A 19,198-nucleotide genomic window follows, 5' to 3' on the forward strand; every position below is an offset into this window, starting at 1 on the left:
ACTTGTTTTTCTCCGAACCAAGTTAGAAGACCATGGTTACCAGATTAAACCATCCACATAGGGTAGTTATTTTAATTGTTATCTGGAGGCTTCTAAATGGGTTCAGGATTATAAAATTGCCTCCTTACCAAATACCGTTTCCAAATTGAAGCAAATAAGCAGCTAAAGGTGGATTTTTAAAATGTCATTGGCCTCTTTCTTGGTGTGAGCTGAGGTCCCTCCTACCCTTACTGCTCCATCTCCTTTGTGTCTCTCTCTTTGCTGCCTCCTTATCCCTCCCCTCTCTCTGAACTTCCTTCCTCTCCGGTCACTGAAACCTCACCTGCCAAGCCCTTTAAACCTCCCCTTTCAAAATCAGACCTTCCGAGGGCCCTGCTAAACCACGGCGAACTCCCTGTAGCCCACGCGCAAAGGTCAGGCCTAGGGCTACCACGGCGAACTCCCTGTAGCCCACGCGCAAAGGTCAGGCCTAGGGCTACCACGGCGAACTCCCTGTAGCCCACGCGCAAAGGTCAGGCCTAGGGCTACCACGGCGAGCTCCCTGTAGCCCACGCGCAAAGGTCAGGCCTAGGGCTGCCACGGCGAGCTCCCTGTAGCCCACGCGCAAAGGTCAGGCCTAGGGCTGCCACGGCGAGCTCCCTGTAGCCCACGCGCAAAGGTCAGGCCTAGGGCTGCCACGGCGAGCTGCCTGTAGCCCACGCGCCGAGGTCAGGCCTAGGGCTGCCACGGCGAGCTGCCTGTAGCCCACGCGCCGAGGTCAGGCCTAGGGCTGCCACGGCGAGCTCCCTGTAGCCCACGCGCCGAGGTCAGGCCTAGGGCTGCCACGGCGAGCTCCCTGTAGCCCACGCGCCGAGGTCAGGCCTAGGGCTGCCACGGCGAGCTCCCTGTAGCCCACGCGCCGAGGTCAGGCCTAGGGCTGCCACGGCGAGCTCCCTGTAGCCCACGCGCCGAGGTCAGGCCTAGGGCTGCCACGGCGAGCTCCCTGTAGCCCACGCGCCGAGGTCAGGCCTAGGGCTGCCACGGCGAGCTCCCTGTAGCCCACGCGCCGAGGTCAGGCCTAGGGCTGCCACGGCGAGCTCCCTGTAGCCCACGCGCCGAGGTCAGGCCTAGGGCTGCCACGGCGAGCTCCCTGTAGCCCACGCGCCGAGGTCAGGCCTAGGGCTGCCACGGCGAGCTCCCTGTAGCCCACGCGCCGAGGTCAGGCCTAGGGCTGCCACGGCGAGCTCCCTGTAGCCCACGCGCCGAGGTCAGGCCTAGGGCTGCCACGGTGAGCTCCCTGTAGCCCACGCGCCGAGGTCAGGCCTAGGGCTAGGGGCTTCCCTGGGGCCCAGTGGTTAAGACTTCACCTTCATGCAGAGCGGGCACGGGTTCCACCCCTGGTCGGGAGCTAAGGTCCTACCTGCCTCGTGGCCAAAAAACCAAAAAGCCTAAGACAGGAGCAGTATGGTAGCAAGTTCAGTGAAGACTTTAAAAATGGTCCACATCAAGGATATCTTTAAAAAAAAAAAAAGAAAAGCTTAAGGCTATAAGGACTTTCCCAGAGTAACTTGGATCCTCATAGATTTGGTGAGGAATTCAGTATTGTAGTCCTGATTTACCAGCTTGGTCCCTCCAGTCTCTGTCAAACAGTCCACATGCTTGTCTAAGATAAGTCAAGCCCAGCACTGGACTAAAACAACCAGTTGAGAAAACCCTGAACCATCTCTTAGGCTTTCCCCCTGACCCCCCAATTTAAATTTTGATTTATTTATTTATTTTTAATTAATTTTTGTCTGTGTTGGGTCTTCATTGCTGTGAGCGGGGGCTATTCTCCGTTGCGGTGTGCGCGCTTTTCATTGCGGTGGCTTCTCTTGTTACAGAGTGCGGGCTTCAGTAGTTGCAGCATACAGGCTCAGTAGTTGTGGATTGCAGGCTCAGTAGTTGTGGTGCACGGGCTTAGTTGCTCCGTGGCATGTGGGATCTTCCCAGACCAGGAATCGAACCCGAGTCCCCTGCATTGGCAGGCAGATTCTTTTTTTTTTTTAATTTATTTTTGGCTGTGTTGGGTCTCCCTTGCCGTGGCTTCTCTTGTTGCAGAGCACGCCTCTAGGTGCGCGGCCTTCAGTAGTCGTGGCTCGCGGGCTCTGGAGCACAGGCTCAGTAGTTGTGGTGCACGGGCTTAGTTGCTCCACGGCATGTGGGATCTTCCCGGACCAGGGCTCGAACCTGTGTCCCCTGCATTGGCAGGCGGATTCCCAACCACTGCGCCACCAGGGAAGTCCGATCTCTTAGGCTTAAACAAAACCAAGCACCAGCACTTTTATGTGATCAGGCTGGCCGTACAGCCAAAAGCCTGCGTGAAGCCATCCCTAGAGCCTTCCCCAAGTCCGTGGACTGGAGTAAGATTCAGGCATGCCCCCAAAAGCCTGCTGTGTGTGTCCATAGCTGTTAGAGCAGGCTCCAGATTGTTCTCAAGGAAAATTTCAGCCTTCCCACAGATGCTCAATCCACCCAGGTGGCTTTTAATTCCATGTTTGTAAATGACCTAACCAAGGACTTACCTTGTTAGTCAAAAGAACCTGTATAGAATGGGAGACAGTGTCTACCCTGATCTTGTCACTTTGGCCACTCAATTGGCTCGTACCCCAGAAGATGACACCAAAAGAAAGACAACTCCCGCAGATGGAGACTCAAAGCAAATCTGGCCGTTGGAAAAAGGCTTGCTATAAACTGAAATCCAAACACTTGCAACCCTCCAAGAACCAACAGACAAACCCACCCCAAGGGTGTGACTCAGAGGGCACACAGGGACTGTTCCCTGTCCGTCCATTAAATAGCTTGGGGAAGACTCTTCTCCAGATCAGAGACAAATTCCTTACAGTATTAATTGGCACAGGGGCTGCTCTGTCAGCACCCAGCCTAACTACAGCGAAACAATTCCTTTCTCACAGTATTACATACGTTCCAGTAGTGGGGCCCTCACACTGCAACATGTCCCTGTTTCCCAGCCCATACCTTTTTGTCTGGGGCCTTTGCAAAACAAACACCCATTTCTCCTCAGCAGTTTGGCTCCCATACATGTATTAGGATGAGATTTCCTGGAGAAATAGCATGCCGCCACTTTTTCCCTCAAAAGGGAGAAGTATTCCTTCAGTTCAAATCAACACTTAGGAAGATTAAACCCCTTTTTGCCTTTATTACATTGCAAAGCCAAGAAGACCAAGCTTTGGACTTACCCCACTATTAACCAGGTACCCCTCCCCCCAACTCTTTGGGCAGAATCCTCAACAGACATAGGCAGAATTCATAGCGCTTCTCCTATTAAGACGTACAATGCCCTATAAATAAAGAAGTCTTCCAGGACATAAGTTCTATCATAGAAGACTGTAAGGCCCAAGGACTCTTTGTCCCTTGCACTAGTCCTTGTAATAGCCCTGTCTTACCTGTAAAAAACCCAACAGCCAAGGAGGGAGATTTGTGCAGGACCTTTGGCAATAAACAGCATTGTAATTCCTTGCCACCCTGTCACCTGTAATCCCCACGTGCTGTCGGTGTTCATCTCTACTGGAGGCAGCTTTTTCACTGTGGTTGACTTAGGCAGTATGATTTTTTAGTATTCCTGTTGGTAAATAGTCAATATCTTTTTGTCTTTACCTGGGAAGGACAACAGTATACCTGGACAGTCATGCGTCAGGGCTTTACTGAGCTTCCTCTTCTGACAGATTTTAAAGGCTGACTTAAATGATGTAGAATTTTCTGGAGGCACCACCTTACTGTAATATGTAGATGATTTGCTTCTTTGCTCGCCCTCCCAAAATTTCCACAAAGACGTTGTTCACCTGTTAAAAATCTTAGCCATTAAGGGATATAAGGTCTTGAAGGAAAGATTGCAATTTGTCCAAACTCATGTTTGATATCTAGGACATTTAATCTCAGAACAGAGACTACACCTAGATCCCGATAGGCTTCGAGGCATTTTAAACTCTCCAAACCTCCAAACCAAATGTCAGTTACGGGGTTTTCTTGGGCTAGCTGGTTATTGTTGCAACTGGATTCCAAACTTCTCTTTAATGATTCTGCCCCCCATATGCCCCCTTTTGTTGTTGGCTGTGCCACACGGCACATGGGATCTTAGTTCCCCGACCAGGGATTGAACCCGGGCCCCCTGCAGTGGGAGCCTGGAGTCTTAACCACTGGACCATCAGGGAAGTTGCCCTATATGCCTTTCTAAAGAACAGCAAACCTGATCTCATTGTTTGGGATATCCAAGATCGTTTAGCCTTTGAAGGAAAGTTTAATAAATCCACTGACCCTTGAATACCCAAATTATCAGCTACCCTTTTCCTTATTGTATATGAGAAGGAAGGGAATGCCCTCGGGATATTTACCCCAAAACATGGGGCAGTCACTGATCCCTGGGTTACTACAGCCAACAGTTAGATCCTTGGCCTGAGCATATGGCATGGCTTAGAGCTATGCCTGCTGCTGCCCTCTTAGTAAAGGCTACCATCTTTGCACCTCACACCGTTGAGGCTCTCTTGAGTTCACACCACACTCAACTCCTTTCAGCAAGCCATTTTACCCCCTTTGAAATCTTCTTACTCGCTGCGCCCGCATCACTCCCATTCAGTGTAACAGTCTCAACCCTGCAACCTGTCTTCCCTCCTCCACTGATAAAATTCCCCATGACTCTGACTTTGATGGTGTCATGATGACACCTCACGACTATTTACAAGAAACCTCCTTGATGAATCCTGATCTTACGTGGTTTACCAATGGCTCTCATCTGAAAAATGAAAATGGTAAAATTTTTTTAATATAAATGTATTTATTTATTTATTTATTTGGCTGTGTTGGGTCTTCGTTTCTGTGTGAGGGCTTTCTCCAGCTGTGGCAAGCGGGGGCCACTCTTCATCGCGGTGCGTGGGCCTCTCACTGTCGTGGCCTCTCCCGTTGCGGAGCACAGGCTCCAGACGCGCAGGCTCAGTAGTTGTGGCTCACGGGCTTAGTTGCTCCGTGGCATGTGGGATCTTCCCAGACCAGGGCTCGAACCCGTGTCCCCTGCATTGGCAGGCAGATTCTTAACCACTGCGCCACCAGGGAACCCCGAAAATGGTAAATTTTGTGCTGGGTATGTGAGATTATTGAGGTTGCAGCCCTAACTTTGACTGCTTCAGCTCAACAAGCTGAATTATACAGGCATACCTTATTTTGTTGTGCTTCGCAGATATTGTGTTTTTTGTAAATTGAAGGTTTGTGACAACCCTGTGTCAGCGTCGGTCAGCGCCATTTTTCCAACAGCATTTGCTCACTTCATGTGTCTGTGACATTTTGGTAATTCTCACAGTATTATTGTATTTGTTATAGTGATCTGTGATCAGTGATCTTTGATGTTACTACAATTTGCTGAAGACTCAGATGATGGTTACCATTTTGTAGCAATAAAGTATTTTTAAATTAAGGTATGTACATTGTACTTTAAGATATAATGATATCGCACACTCAACAAACTACCGTATAATGTAAACATTTACATGCACTGGGAAACCGGAAAGTTCGTGTGACTTGCTTTACTGCAATACTCGCTTTACTGCAGTAGTCTGGAACCAAACCTGTAGTACCTTGGAGGTCTGCTTGTATACCCTCACTCAAACATGCATTTTAGTCAAAGGCAAGACAGCACAGCTCTTTACTGATAGTATGCCTTTGTAGAGTGGTGCAGTACTTTGGAATGTTATGGAAACAACAGGGTTTCCTTACTCCCAGTGGAGATAAAATTAAGAATGGCCCTTATGCCCAAAGTCTGTTGGACACCATACTGCTGCCGGCAGCTCTAGCTATCATTAAAGGGCCTGGGCATTGCAAGTCTGATTCACTGGAAGCCAGAGGAAACCACCTCACTGACACCTCTGCAAAAAAACACTTCCTATATGATACCCATAGACCAAACCTTCGTCATGGTCCAAAAGGCTCTTCCCCCTGCAAAGACCTAAGGGAACTAGCCAGGGGAGGATAACAGCCTCTGAAAGAGAAAAGCACAGCTGGAAATCTGAAAGGCTGGCTGCTGGACCCAGGAAGAAAAGGGGCTCTGGTTTGAACCTCGTAATAAGCTGGTTCTGCCAAGAAATCTAAAACTTCCCTTATTGACCACTGTACATGAATTAAACCATTGATCCACTGAGAAAATGGTGACCTTCATAAATCAATGTTGATAGAGAAACATCAGCAAGACCACAAAAAGCGCTTGTCTTGCTTGTTGTACTTGTCAGAAACTGATCCCAAGGAAGCCTGTTTGCACCGCCTCAGGACATTTTAACTCACCAGACTGCTAACGCTCTGGCAGGTGGATTTCATACAGTTGCCCCCACTCATGGGTATAAATATGCTCTAGTGACGGTTTTCATGTCGGACTCAAGCGTTTCCATGTAGAGTGGTGACTCCCTCTTCCATAGCTAAAGTCTTTGTAGAAAAGATCATTCCCACTTGAGGACCTCTGCCGCCCCTGGAACTCCAGGGGACCTACTTCACTGGACGGTTTCCATCAGGCTTATCATCATCAGTCTTCAGGACTGGTTCATGCAAATGTAATTGTAAAGAGCTGGTTGGCTAAGTTAGTTGAAACCCTCCAAATACACTGGCCAAAAGTAGTGCTCTGGTTCTTCTGAATCTTAGATCTACATTTGGGATTCATAAATTCTCACCCTTTGAAATAGTCACGGATGGCCAAAGCATTTAGCCTCTGCTTTCTTTGACCCAACTAATAAAAGGGCACGTACTTCACATTTGCAGGGGTCTAAAATCCATGGAGAATAATCGTGCTGTAGTAGAGCAGTCTTCCTACAGTGTGCTTCCCGGAGATGAAGATGTCAGTTTACAGCCTGGAGACTTCGGCTACTGGAAGAGACCTGTGCATAAAGACTCCCTCCTCCCCCACTGGGAGGACCTCTACCGGGTGTTACTGACTAATCCCTGTGCCACGAAGCTCCCAGAGTTAGACTCCTGGATTCATGTGTCCCATCTTAAAAAGGACCCCAAACCTGAGTGGACCTGCAGCCCAACTCAAGACTGAAAGCTAAGAATTTCTAAGGACTGAAGCAGACAGCTTTCCAGAGATCAGAGATATCCGGCCCAGGCCCGTGAAACCTCCTGTTTCAGCCCATTCTGTATCACTCGGCCAAGTCATGCTGCTAAGGTTGTAATTGTCCTTTCTTTGGCCTCCTTGCCGCCCTCTAGTTTGGCTGTAATGCACCCCTTTGCTCCCACCTTACAAGAACTCTCATTCCACCAACCTTACTGATTGCTGGTGATGATGAACCTGAACTGGAGACCTGGCCATTATCCTTAGAAGGGTGGTGAAACGTGTCTGGCAGAGATACAGGGTTTTCCTTTGGCATCTTTGCGGCTATACATAAATTGGCATCTGACATTACAGCATTCCATTGGGTGCCCCACCCCTAAAGGAATCCCCCTCACTTAAGTCTGGACTCTTACCCAAAACCTTTCCAGTGTTCCAGAAGCATTAATGGGACTGGTGAATCTCTAGGCTACCTCCTGCACCCTTGTAACACTTGTATGTGACTCAGATGGTCACGGGTTCATTCCCCACTGGAATCTAGGAGACTGACGTCTCCTCCAGCATGTATCTCTTTGGTGGGGTAATGAAAATTTTAATGATACAGGGAATGGAAAGCTGATGTGCTTCCTTCAGTGGTGCCTCATGGGGAACTGATCAGAAATCTCTTGAGTGGTAGGAACTAATTCACCCTAGCTTGTCCCTGGAAAATCCCCAGCCTCCATCACAACCTCACCCACAGTGATCAAACTCACCTGTTACTCCAAATATATTGAAATTTAAGATATTCCTCTAACTATCCTCACTGTGCTAAACAGAACCACTTATCATGCGTTGTGTATAAATGACTGATTTTGATCATGAGATGTCTTTTATTCCAAGAAAAGAATATACCCTGTCTTTAGAAAACACTGGTTATTTCTTTCTGTGTGGAAGAAATGCATACTCCACACTTGCCCTAAATGGGAAGTACGCTTGGAGCCATTGTCCTCACTCCTGATGCTGAAGTTGGGAAAACCCTGCCTTCCATCGCCCTTGGGCCCAATCTGGGTTCTTTCTCCTACCATCTTGAGAGAGCACATCGTAGCTGGGATGGATACAATTTTGGGTGGATGCCTACAGATACGCTCATAGTAGATAGAAAGGGATTTGCCCTTTGGACTTTTTCCCTTGGGTTGGAGTAGCAGAACTTGAAAAGGCAGTTAAGAATCTCTTCAAATTCACGGCTGCTACCTTTAATGCTTGTGTCAGAGCTTCTGAATATCAACAAACCCAAATAGACAGCCTAGCAGAAGTTGTCTTACAAAACTGCAGAGCCCTAAACCTCCACACTGCATAGCATGGGGAAACCTGTGCCCTGCTTGAGGAAGAATGCTGGGGGTTTTTTGGGTTTTTTTGGTTTTTTAAATTTTATTTATTTATTTATTTTTGGCTGTGTTGGGTCTTCATTGCTGCACGCAGGCTTTCTCTAGTTGCGGCGAGCAGGGGCTACTCTTCGTTGCGGTGCACGGGCTTCTCATAGCGGTGGCTTCTCTTGTTGCGGAGCACGGGCTCTAGGTGCGTGGGCTTCAGTAGTTGTGGCACACGGGCTCAGTAGTTGTGGCTCGCGGGCTCAGTAGTTGTGGCTCGCGGGCTCTAGAGCGCAGGCTCAGTAGTTGTGGCTCTAGAGCGCAGGCTCAGAAGTCTTGGGACTTCCCTGGTTCTTAACCAGGGAAGTCCCAAGAATGCTATTTTTATGTTAACAAATCGGGAAAAGTAACACAAGAACTGGAAGCAGTGAAAGAGGACTTCCCTGGTGGCTCAGTGGTTAAGAATCTGCCTGCCAATGCAGGGGACACGGTTTCGAGCCCTGGTCCGGGAAGATCCCACATGCCATGGAGCAACTAAGCCCACGTGCCACAACTACTGAAGCCCGCACGCCTGGAGCCCGTGCTCTGCAGCAAAGAGTAGACCCTGCTCGCCACAGCTAGAGAAAGCCCGCGTGCAGCAACGAAGACCCAATGCAGCTAAAAATAAATTAATTTAAAAAAATAATAAAAATAATGAAAGGTGTAAAATCAAACTATTAACTGAAATAGGCCATACCCCTGGGACCTGGACCATTTTTGACCTATTAAATATAGGCAGCTGGGGAAACAGGTTGAGAAGTTTATTCTAGTCAGTAGCTATAATTGGACTTCTGGCCATGGGTATAATCCACATGGTTAAATTTCTGCTGTTTTGTATCAGCAGGCAAATAGATGTATGTACAAAAAAATAAAGATGTTTTTCCTGTATGTAACTACAAAATAAAGGCTTATCCTGAAGGTCAGCTGACCATGGAAACTGAACTGACCACGTCAGAGGAACATAACTGAGGTTCCCCATTTCTCAATTGTTTTGTTCAAATGAGGCCAAGTATCTGCTTGCTGTTTTCCTCTTCCGTGGGATGAGACCTCTGGGGATGGTCCTCCTCAGCTCCGAGGGACCTGTAATCCACGTGCAGCTAATGGTGCCTCTGACTAAGTGAGATACCCACACAGTTAAGACTGACGAGCAGTGCTTTTTGTGAAAGAGTTTAATCAAAAGGGGGGAATGTGGGCTTCCCTGGTGGCGCAGTGGTTGAGAATCTGCCTGCCAATGCAGAGGACACGGGTTCGAGCCCCGGTCTGGGAAGATCCCACATGCCGCAGAGCAACTAGGCCCGTGAGCCACAATTGCTGAGCCTGCGCGTCTGGAGCCTGTGCTCCGCAACAAGAGAGGCCGTGATAGTGAGAGGCCCGCGCACCGCGATGAAGAGTGGCCCCCACTTGCCGCAACTAGAGAAAGCCCTCGCACAGAAACGAAGACCCAACACAGCCATAAATAAATAAATAAACAAATACTTAAAATTAAAAAAAAAAAAATTTATATATGTAAAAAAAAAAAAAGGGGGGGAATGTGAAAGGATTTTAATCTAAAATGGAACAGAAGGATGTGAAATGGAGAATCTCTTGTGCATGCACCCTCAGAAAACATGTACCCTCAGAAAACAAAGATGGTGGGACTGATTTCCCATAAATGCTTGATTTACGAGAGATCGAAATTTATCCTCCAACCAGTGAGCCAGGAATCTGCCAGGAATCTCTCCGCATCTTGGAACCACTTGCTGCATGGTTTTCCCCTTTTGCACTCTTTGCCCAAAGGAGCAACCCACCCCAAGCCTTCAGTGAACTCACCTGTAGCTTGCTTCAGTATGTGTGTCCCGAATTGCAGTTTCTCTTCTGTTCCCAAATAAACTCTTTTTCTGGAAACTGGAGTTTGCCTTAGTTTACCTCCTTTCTTTTAGGTTGAAAGAAACCCCAGTCCACACCTTACTAGCCAGGTAACCTTGGGTTAGTCACCTCACCCTTCCCATCATCAGTGTCCTCTTCTGTGCACTGAGCAGGAGGGATGCACCCTCCCTGCTAGAGTTGCTGTGGGTATAAAATGTGGGAAATTGCCTGTCACATGGGGACCTTGCTAGTACAGGAGGTGTTGGAATTAGGTGTGTGGCTTGATTGGGTGGGGAAAACGGGACTCTGTCCGTTAAGCTGGCAGTGACAGCTGCTGCAAGAGAGAGCAGTTGGTGTGTGTGGTCTACACAGAAGGTGCTGGTGGACATAATTGTTAGACAATGGAGTCTTTAATTATGTAGCCAAATTGTACTTGGTTTCAGTGTGTAACCAGTTTGGCAGTAGGTGTCAGTATCCATTCCTATTCTTTGACCCAGAAATCCTACAATCACAATCCTACTATTGCCGTATAAAGAATTACTTGGGATTGGAAGCCATGTAAACTAAGATGTGTTCATGTAGATGTTATCAGAAGTATATCATGGGGGGGAAACTTCAGTATTTAACAACTGGTAAAAGGTAAGTGTATTAGCTCTTAAAATGTTGTCATCAGATGTTATTTTGAAGACCTGCCTGTCTCATGTTTTCCATTTGTAATATATGAAAAAGCAGAATATAAGCTTGGGAATCGGACTTCCCTGGTGGTGCAGTGGTTAAGAATCCGCCTGCCAATGCAAGGGACATGGGTTCAAGCCCTGGTCCAGGAACATCCCACATGCCGCGGAGCAACTAAGCCTGTGCTCCACAACTACTGAGCCTGCGCTCTAGAGCCCGCGAGCCACAACTACTGAGCCCGCGTGCCACAAGTACTGAAGCCTGCGTGCCTAGAGCCTGTGCTCCGCAAGAAGAGAAGCAACCGCAATGAGAAGGCCGCGCACCGCAACCAAGAGTAGTCCTTGCTCACTGCAGCTAGAGAAAACCCACGCGCAGCAACGAAGAACCAACGCGGCCAAAAATAAATAAATAAATAAATTTATTTATTTAAAAAAAGAAAAAAAAAAAGCTTGGGAATAGCCCGGGTGCGGCTGTATGCATGCAGCAGATTGCGGAGGAGCTAAGCTGGGAGGTGTAGGAATTTGGGTTTCTGTGTGGAGTGACTTTGGACTCAGCAGAAGGTGATGGGGACTGTTGGAGGGTTTTTCCTCCCCTGATTTTCATTTGTTTCCTTAAATCATTTAGTTTTTGAAAAAGATAATGTAACATTTATGTAGTATTTCAAATTTTTAAAGTAATTACGATGTTTTATTTTGAAACAGAATTACCTAAGAAAGATGCACTTAAAACAATTGTAGTTCATAAATTCCAATTGGAGCTATATTTCCTAACTGTGAAGGGTTATTGTTCTTTTCTTTGACCCTGAAGCACTGATTAAGGGGTTTGGGCTTTGCTCAGATACCTAAGAATGAGTTATCGACCAGTTGTCAGCCTGAAACCACCCTTCAGAGGGGGATCTGAAGTGGATTTACTACATCTAGGACTAAGGAAACGTGATCACCAAACCTGACTGTTTTTAGCTCTGCATTTAGATAGGGCTTTGAAATTGTACTAATATCAAGTTCTATTTAAGTCATAAATGTCTTAGAACCCACCTTTAATATTTATAGGTAGAAAGTCACCTAATCTGGAGGTAATCTTTTTTTATATGTCTCGTAAAAGTGGGATCATAATTGAGTGTATTATATGATGTTTTTACACAAGTACTGCATCTTCAGTGTAGAAGTAGTAGAACATACAGAATAAACAAAATTTTAAAATCGTTCTGTGAGTTAGGGTTTGAAAGACAATGTGAGCACCAGTAAATTCTTTGAATTGCTCTAAAATAATTGGCCTAGCATAAATAAATGTTCCTGTTTCTAAAACTTATTGTAGACATAAGACAAGTTAAAATTGATGAATTGTCTTTATTCTGAAGTCTGGTCATTTTAGTGCCAGCAAGAGAAATTTTTTATGAGTAAATGTGCTTGCACTGAAAGGTGTATAAGTTTTTAATTTGATGAGTTTTGACAAGTGTATATATCCAAGTAACCAGTACCCCATTCAAGGTCTTGATATTTCCATCACCCCAGAACAGTCCCTCCTGCCCCTCCTTACGAGGTCCTCGTCCCCCACTGAAAATCACTGTGAAAAGAGTACATTTGAAAATTTTTTTGTTTGTGAATATTTAGTAATGTTAATTCTTTTCTGATTTGTAGGAGATAAAAACATTCAGATGGCAGATAACAGGTAAGCCAAAATGGACTTTGTTTATTGGAGTTTAAATTTTAGTTGGTGAGCAAGAGGCAGGCCTTCTCTCTGTAAACATCATTAGGTGCTCCAGCTGATGGCTCTTTTTTCCTCTCTGTGTTTTTGAGCCCATGAAGAACTTGCTTTAGATGTGAAAAGTGTGTCATATATTGATACTAAAAACCTTTGTGTTTTTAGAGACTGTGTGTGGCTGTCCCACAGAGCCACTGTGGGCACTGTGTCCTAACAGCTTGGCAAGGCGGCTTTTTTTAATAACGGTGAGGAAAGTATTTCATAGGTAACATGTGTGTGTCTGTAGTTGTCTTCTGCTCAAATCTGAAGTTACTGTGGAGACACCTCTTAATATGTTAAGTAAGAAAAACGCCCTTGTGCTATTTATCTTTGAAACTTTTTTTAGAGTAATACTTTTTAAATATATTGTTTTAGTTTTTCAGATGGAGTTCCTTCAGATTCCTTGGAAGCTGCTAAAAATGCAAGTAATACAGGTCAGTTCACTGCACACGGGAAAGTGAACCGTTGGAGAGTTTGCATGCAGAGCAGGGGGGCTCCTACTCAGACCTCGGAGGTCAAGTGAATAGCACAGTGCACCTCTGCCTGCCGCCTCTCACCGTTAGCGCCGGTTACCAGGCGCTCAGGCTTTTTTCACCTGTGCCTTTACTTCTCTTCCCATGATTATTCTGAAGCACGTCCCAGATATCATATCGTTTTGATATGATCATAAATTCATAGATATATTACTCTTTCTCCATTTTCTTTTTCTGAAAAAAATTAATTTATTTATTTTTGGCTGTGTTGGGTCTTCGTTGCTGCGCGCGGGCTTTCTCTAGTTGCGGTGAGCGGGGGCTACTCTTCGTTGCGGTGCTCAGGCTTCTCATTGCGGTGGCTTCTCTTGTTGCGGAGCACGAGCTCTAGAGCGCAGGCTCAGTAGTTGTGGTGCGCGGGCTTAGTTGTTCCACGGCATATAGGATCTTCCTGGACCAGGGCTCGAACCCGTGTCCCCTGCATTGGCAGGCGGGTTCTCAACCATTGCGCCTCCAGGTAAGGCCCTTTCCTCCATTTTCAAGTATTTATCTATACTTGTTTTTCCCTCTGAACTGTTTGAAAGCAAGTTGTGGATATTCTGGCTTTTTCTTCCTAAAACAATTTAGTATACATTTCCTAAAAACTAGGATAAAGTCTCATAACCACAATGCCATTACCACAACCAAGAAATTTAATGTTGGTCCAGTACTATTAGCTAATGTACAGTCATGTTCGTATTTTCCTGGTTTTCTCATCAGTTCTTTTACCGCCTTACCCCACACTCAAATCCAGGGCTGGCCAAGGATCATGTATCGCGTTTAGTTCTGTCCCCTTTATTCTAGAGTTATCCCCCCACCTTTTGTACCCTTCCTCGCAGGGACACATCAGCAGGCTGTGTGCTCCAGCTGTCTTGTAGAATGCCCACACTCTGGATGGGTCTGGTGGTTTTCTCCTCACTAGATTCAGGGTAAATGTCTTGGCAGGACGAGCACATAGGCGACCTGATGGAGTGGGAATGCAGTTAGGCCCGTGACGGGCCTCCCGAGAGTGATGACGTGGTGAAGACAGTGTCTGCCGGGCTCTGCCCTTAGGGTCCTTGTAGTAAGGAAGCTGTCGGGCACCCTGTGGGACTCCTGTTCTCCCTAAGACTCCTACGTAGGGATTCGGGCACCACTGACGATCCTTGCTGAATCCGTGATGACATTGGTGGTCACCAAAGGGTGTTTTTCTAATTCTGTCAATCTGACTAACATATTACATCTATTAAAGAAATACTTCCCTACTCCCCCACTACCCCGTTTTAATGTTACTATAGACTCATGGATTAGCTTTTTATTCAGTGTTAAAATCATTTGCCATCATTATTCTTTTTTTTTAATAAATTAATTTTTTATACAGCAGGTTCATATTAGTCGTCCATTTTATACACATCAGTGTATACATGTCAATCCCAGTCTCCCAATTCATCACACCACCACCACCACCCCCTGCCGCTTTCCCCCCTTGGTGTCCATACGTTTGTTCTCTACATCTGTGTCTCAGTTTCTGCCCTGCAAACCGGTTCATCTGTACCATTTTTTTAGGTTCCACATATATTTGTTAATATACGATATTTGTTTTTCTCTTTCTGACTTCACTCTGTATGACAGTCTCTAGATCCATCCACATCTCTACAAATGACCCAATTTCATTCCTTTTTATGACTAAGTAATAATACTCCATTGTATACATGTACCACATCTTCTTTATCCATTCGTCTGTCGATGGACACTTAGGTTGCTTCCATGTCCTGGCTATTGTAAATAGTGCTGCAGTGAACATTGGGGTGCATGTGTCTTTTTGAATTATGGTTTTCTCTGGGTATATGCCCAGTAGTGGGATTGCTGGGTCATATGGTAATTCTGTTTTTAGTTTTTTAAGGAACCTCCATACTGTTCTCCATAGTTGCTATATCAATTCACGTTCTCGCCGACAGTGCAAGAGGGTTCCCTTTCCTCCACACCCTCTCCAGCGTTTGTTGTTTGTAGATTTTCTGATGATGCCCATTCTAAGTGATGTGAGGTGATACCTCATTGTAGTTTTGATTTGCATTTCTCTAATAATCAGTGATGTTGAGCAGCTTTTCATGTACTTCTTGGCCATCTGTATGTCTTCTTTGGAGAAATGTCTATTTAGGTCTTCTGCCCATTTTTGGATTGGGTTGTTTGTTTTTTTAATATTGAGCTGCATGACCTGTTTATATATTTTGGAGGTTAATCCTTTGTCCATTGATTGGTTTGCAAATATTTTCTCCCATTCTGAGGGTTGTCTTTTCGTCTTGTGTATGGTTTCCTTTGCTGGGCAAAAGCTTTCAAGTTTCATTAGGTCTCATTTGTTAATTTTTGTTTTTATTTCCATTACTCTAGGAGGTGGATCAAAAAAGATCTTGCTGTGATTTATGTCAGAGTATTCTTCCTATGTTTCCCTCTAAGAGTTTTATAGTGTCCAGTCTTACATTTAGGTCTCTAATCCATTTTGAGTTTATTTGTGTGTATGGTGTTAGGGAGTATTCTAATTTTATTCTCTTACATGTAGCTGTCCAGTTTTCCCAGCACCACTTATTGAAGAGACTGTCTTTTCTCCATTGTATATCCTTGCCTCTCTTGTCATAGATTAGTTGAGCATAGGTGCATGGGTTTATCTCTGGGCTTTCTATCTTGTTCCATTGATGTATATTTCTGTTTTTGTGCCAGTACCATATTGTCTTGATTACTGTAGCTTTGTAGTATAGTCTGAAGTCCGGGAGCCTGATTCCTCCAGCTCCGTTTTTTCCCCTGAAAACTGCTTTGGCTATTCGGGGTCTTTTGTGTCTCCATACAAATTTTAAGATTTTTTGTTCTAGTTCTGTAAAAAATGCCACTGGTAATTTGATAGGGATTACACTGAATCTGTAGATTGCTTTGGGTAGTATAGTCATTTTCACAGTATTGATTCTTCCAATCCAAGAACATGGTATATCTCTCCATTTGTTGATATCATCTTTAATTTCTTTCATCAGTGTCTTATAGTTTTCTGCCTACAGGTCTTTTGTCTCCCTAGGTAGGTTTATTCCTAGGTATTTTATTCTTTTTGTTGCAGTGGTAAATGGGAGTGTTTCCTTAATTTCTCTTTCAGATTTTTCATCACTAGTGTATAGGAATGCAAGAGATTTCTGTGCGTTAGTTTTGTATCCTGCTACTTTACCAAATTCATTGATTAGCTCTAGTAGTTTTCTGGTGGCATCTTTAGGATTCTCTATGTATAGTATCATGTCATCTGCAAACAGTGACAGTTTTACTTCTTCTCTTCTGATTTGTATTCCTTTTATTTCTTTTTCTTCTCTGATTGCCGTGGCTAGGACTTCCAAAACTATGTTGAATAATAGTGGTGAGAGTGGACATCCTTGTCTTGTTCCTGGCCTTAGAGGAAATGGTTTCAGGTTTTCACCATTGAGAATGATGTTTGCTGTAGGTTTGTCGTATATGGCCTTTATATGTTGAGGTAGGTTCCTTCTATGCCCACTTTCTAGAGAGTTTTTATCATAAATGGTGTTGAATTTTGTCAAAAGCTTTTTCTCCATCTATTGAGATGATCATATGGCTTTTATTCTTCAATTTGTTAATATGGTGTATCACATTGATTTGCGTATATTGAAGAATCCTTGCATCCCTGGGATAAATCCCGCTTGATCATGGTGTATGATCCTTTTAACGTGTTGTTGGATTCTGTTTGCTAGTATTTTGTTGAGGATTTTTGCATCTATATTCATCAGTGATATTGGTCTGTAATTTTCTTTTTTTGTAGTATCTTTGTCTGGTTTTGGTATCAGGGTGATGGTGGCTTCATAGAATGAGTTTGGGAGTGTTCCTTCCTCTGCAATTTTTTGGAAGGGTTTGAGAAGGATGGGTGTTAGCTCTTCTCTAAATGTTTGATAGAATTCACCCGTGAAGCCATCTGGTCCTGAACTTTTGTTTGTTGGAAGATTTTTAATTACAGTTTCAATTTCATTACTTTTGATTGGTCTGTTCATATTTTCTATTTCTTCCTGGTTCAGTCTTGGAAGGTTATACCTCTCTAAGAATTTGTCCATTTCTTCCAGGTTGTCCATTTTATTGGCATAGAGTTGCTTGTAGTAGTCTCTTAGGATGCTTTGTATTTCTGCGGTGTCTGTTGTAACTTCTCCTTTTTCATTTCTCATTTTACTGATTTGAGTCCTCTCCCTCTTTTTCTTGATGAGTCTGGCTAATGGTTTATCAATTTCGTTTATCTTCTCAAAGAACCAGCTTTTAGTTTTATTGATCTTTGCTATTGTTTTCTTTATTTCTATTTCATTTGTTTCTGCTCTGATCTTTATGATTTCTTTCCTTCTGCTAACTTTGGGTTTTGTTTGTTCTTCTTTCTCTAGTTCCTTTAGGTGTGAGGTTAGATTGTTTATTTGAGATTTTTCTTGTTTCTTGAGGTAGGCTTGTATAGCTATAAACTTCTCTCTTAGAACAGCTTTTGCTGCATCCCATAGGTTTTGGATTGTTGTGTTTTCATTGTCATTTGTCTCTAGGTATTTTTTTATTTCCTCTTTGATTTCTTCAGTGACCTCTTGGTTATTTAGTGATGTATTGTTTAGCCTCCATGTGTTTGTGTTTTTTACGTTTTTTTCCCTGGAATTGATTTCTAATCTCATAGTGTTGTGGTCAGAAAAGATGCTTGATACGATTTCAGTTTTCTTAAATTTACTGAGGTTTGATTTGTGACCCAAGATGTGATCTATCCTGGAGAATGTTCCATGTGCACTTGAGAAGAAAGTGTAATCTGCTGTTTTTGGATGGAATGTCCTATAAATATCAATTAAATCTATCTGGTCTATTGTGTCATTTAAAGCTTGTGTTTACTTACTGATTTTCTGTTTGGATGATCTGTCCATTAGTGTAAGTGAGGTGTTAAAGTCCCCCAGTATTATTGTGTTACTGTTGATTTCCTCTTTTATAGCTGTTAGCAGTTGCCTTATGTATTGAGGTGCTCCTATGTTGGGTGCATATATATTTATAATTGTTATATCTTCTTCTTGGATTGATCCCTTGATCATTATGTAGTGTCCTTCCTTGTCTCTTGTAACATTCTTTATTTTAAAGTCTATTTTATCTGATATGATATTGCTACTCCAGCTTTCTTTTGATTTCCATTTGCATGGAATATCTTTTTCCATCCCCTCACTTTCAGTCTGTATGTGCCCCTAGGTCTGAAGTGGGTCTCTTGTAGACAGCATATAGATGGGTCTTGTTTTTGTATCCATTCAGCAAGCCTGTGTCTTTTGGTTGGAGCATTTAATCCATTCACGTTTGAGGTAATTATCGATATGTATGTTCTTTTTAAATTTTTATTATTTATTTATTATGTTTATTTTTGGCTGTGTTGGGTCTTCGTTTCTGTGCGAGGGCTTTCTCCAGTTGCGGCGAGTGGGGGCCACTCTTCATCGCAGTGCGCGGGCCTCTCACTATCGCGGCCTCTCTTGTTGCGGAGCAGAGGCTCCAGACGCTCAGGCTCAGTAGTTGTGGCTCACGGGCCCAGTTGCTCCGCGGCATGTGGGATCTTCCCAGACCAGGGCTCGAACCCGTGTCCCCTGCATTGGCAGGCAGATTCTCAACCACTGCGCCACCAGGGAAGCCCCCGATATGTATGTTCTTATTGCCATTTTCTTACTTGTTTTGGGTTTGTTTTTGTAGGTCCTTTCCTTCTCTTGTGTTTCCTGCCTAGAGAAGTTCTTTGAGCATTTGTTGTAGAGCTGGTTTGGTGGTGCTGAATTCTCTTAGCTTTTGCTTGTCTGTAAAGCTTTTGATTTCTCCATCAAATCTGAATGAGATCCTTGCCAGGTAGAGTAATCTTGGTTGTAGGTTCTTCCCTTTCATCACTTTAAATATATCATTCCACTCCCTTCTGGCTTGTAGAGTTTCTGCTGAGAAATCAGCTGTTAATCTTATGGGAGTTTCCTTGTATGTTATTTGTCACTTTTCCCTTG

The 19,198-nt window shown here is 44.5% G+C and overlaps 1 protein-coding gene across 4 annotated transcripts in view; it reads left to right on the top strand.

The window, feature by feature from the left end:
- NAP1L4 (nucleosome assembly protein 1 like 4) overlaps positions 1-19,198 on the top strand; it is a 66,706-nt gene that overhangs the window by 9,870 nt on the left and 37,638 nt on the right. For all 4 annotated transcript variants that reach the window (XM_082477698.1, XM_082477697.1, XM_082477695.1 and 1 more), the window contains 2 exons: positions 12,597-12,627; positions 13,075-13,133. In XM_082477698.1, the coding sequence (XP_082333824.1) occupies positions 12,614-12,627; positions 13,075-13,133 (73 nt within the window). In that variant the 5' untranslated portion in view covers positions 12,597-12,613. The remainder of the gene's footprint in view (positions 1-12,596; positions 12,628-13,074; positions 13,134-19,198) is intronic.

This window comes from Balaenoptera physalus, assembly GCF_965194825.1.
Source record: "Balaenoptera physalus genome assembly, chromosome: 10".
NCBI lineage: Eukaryota > Metazoa > Chordata > Mammalia > Artiodactyla > Balaenopteridae > Balaenoptera > Balaenoptera physalus.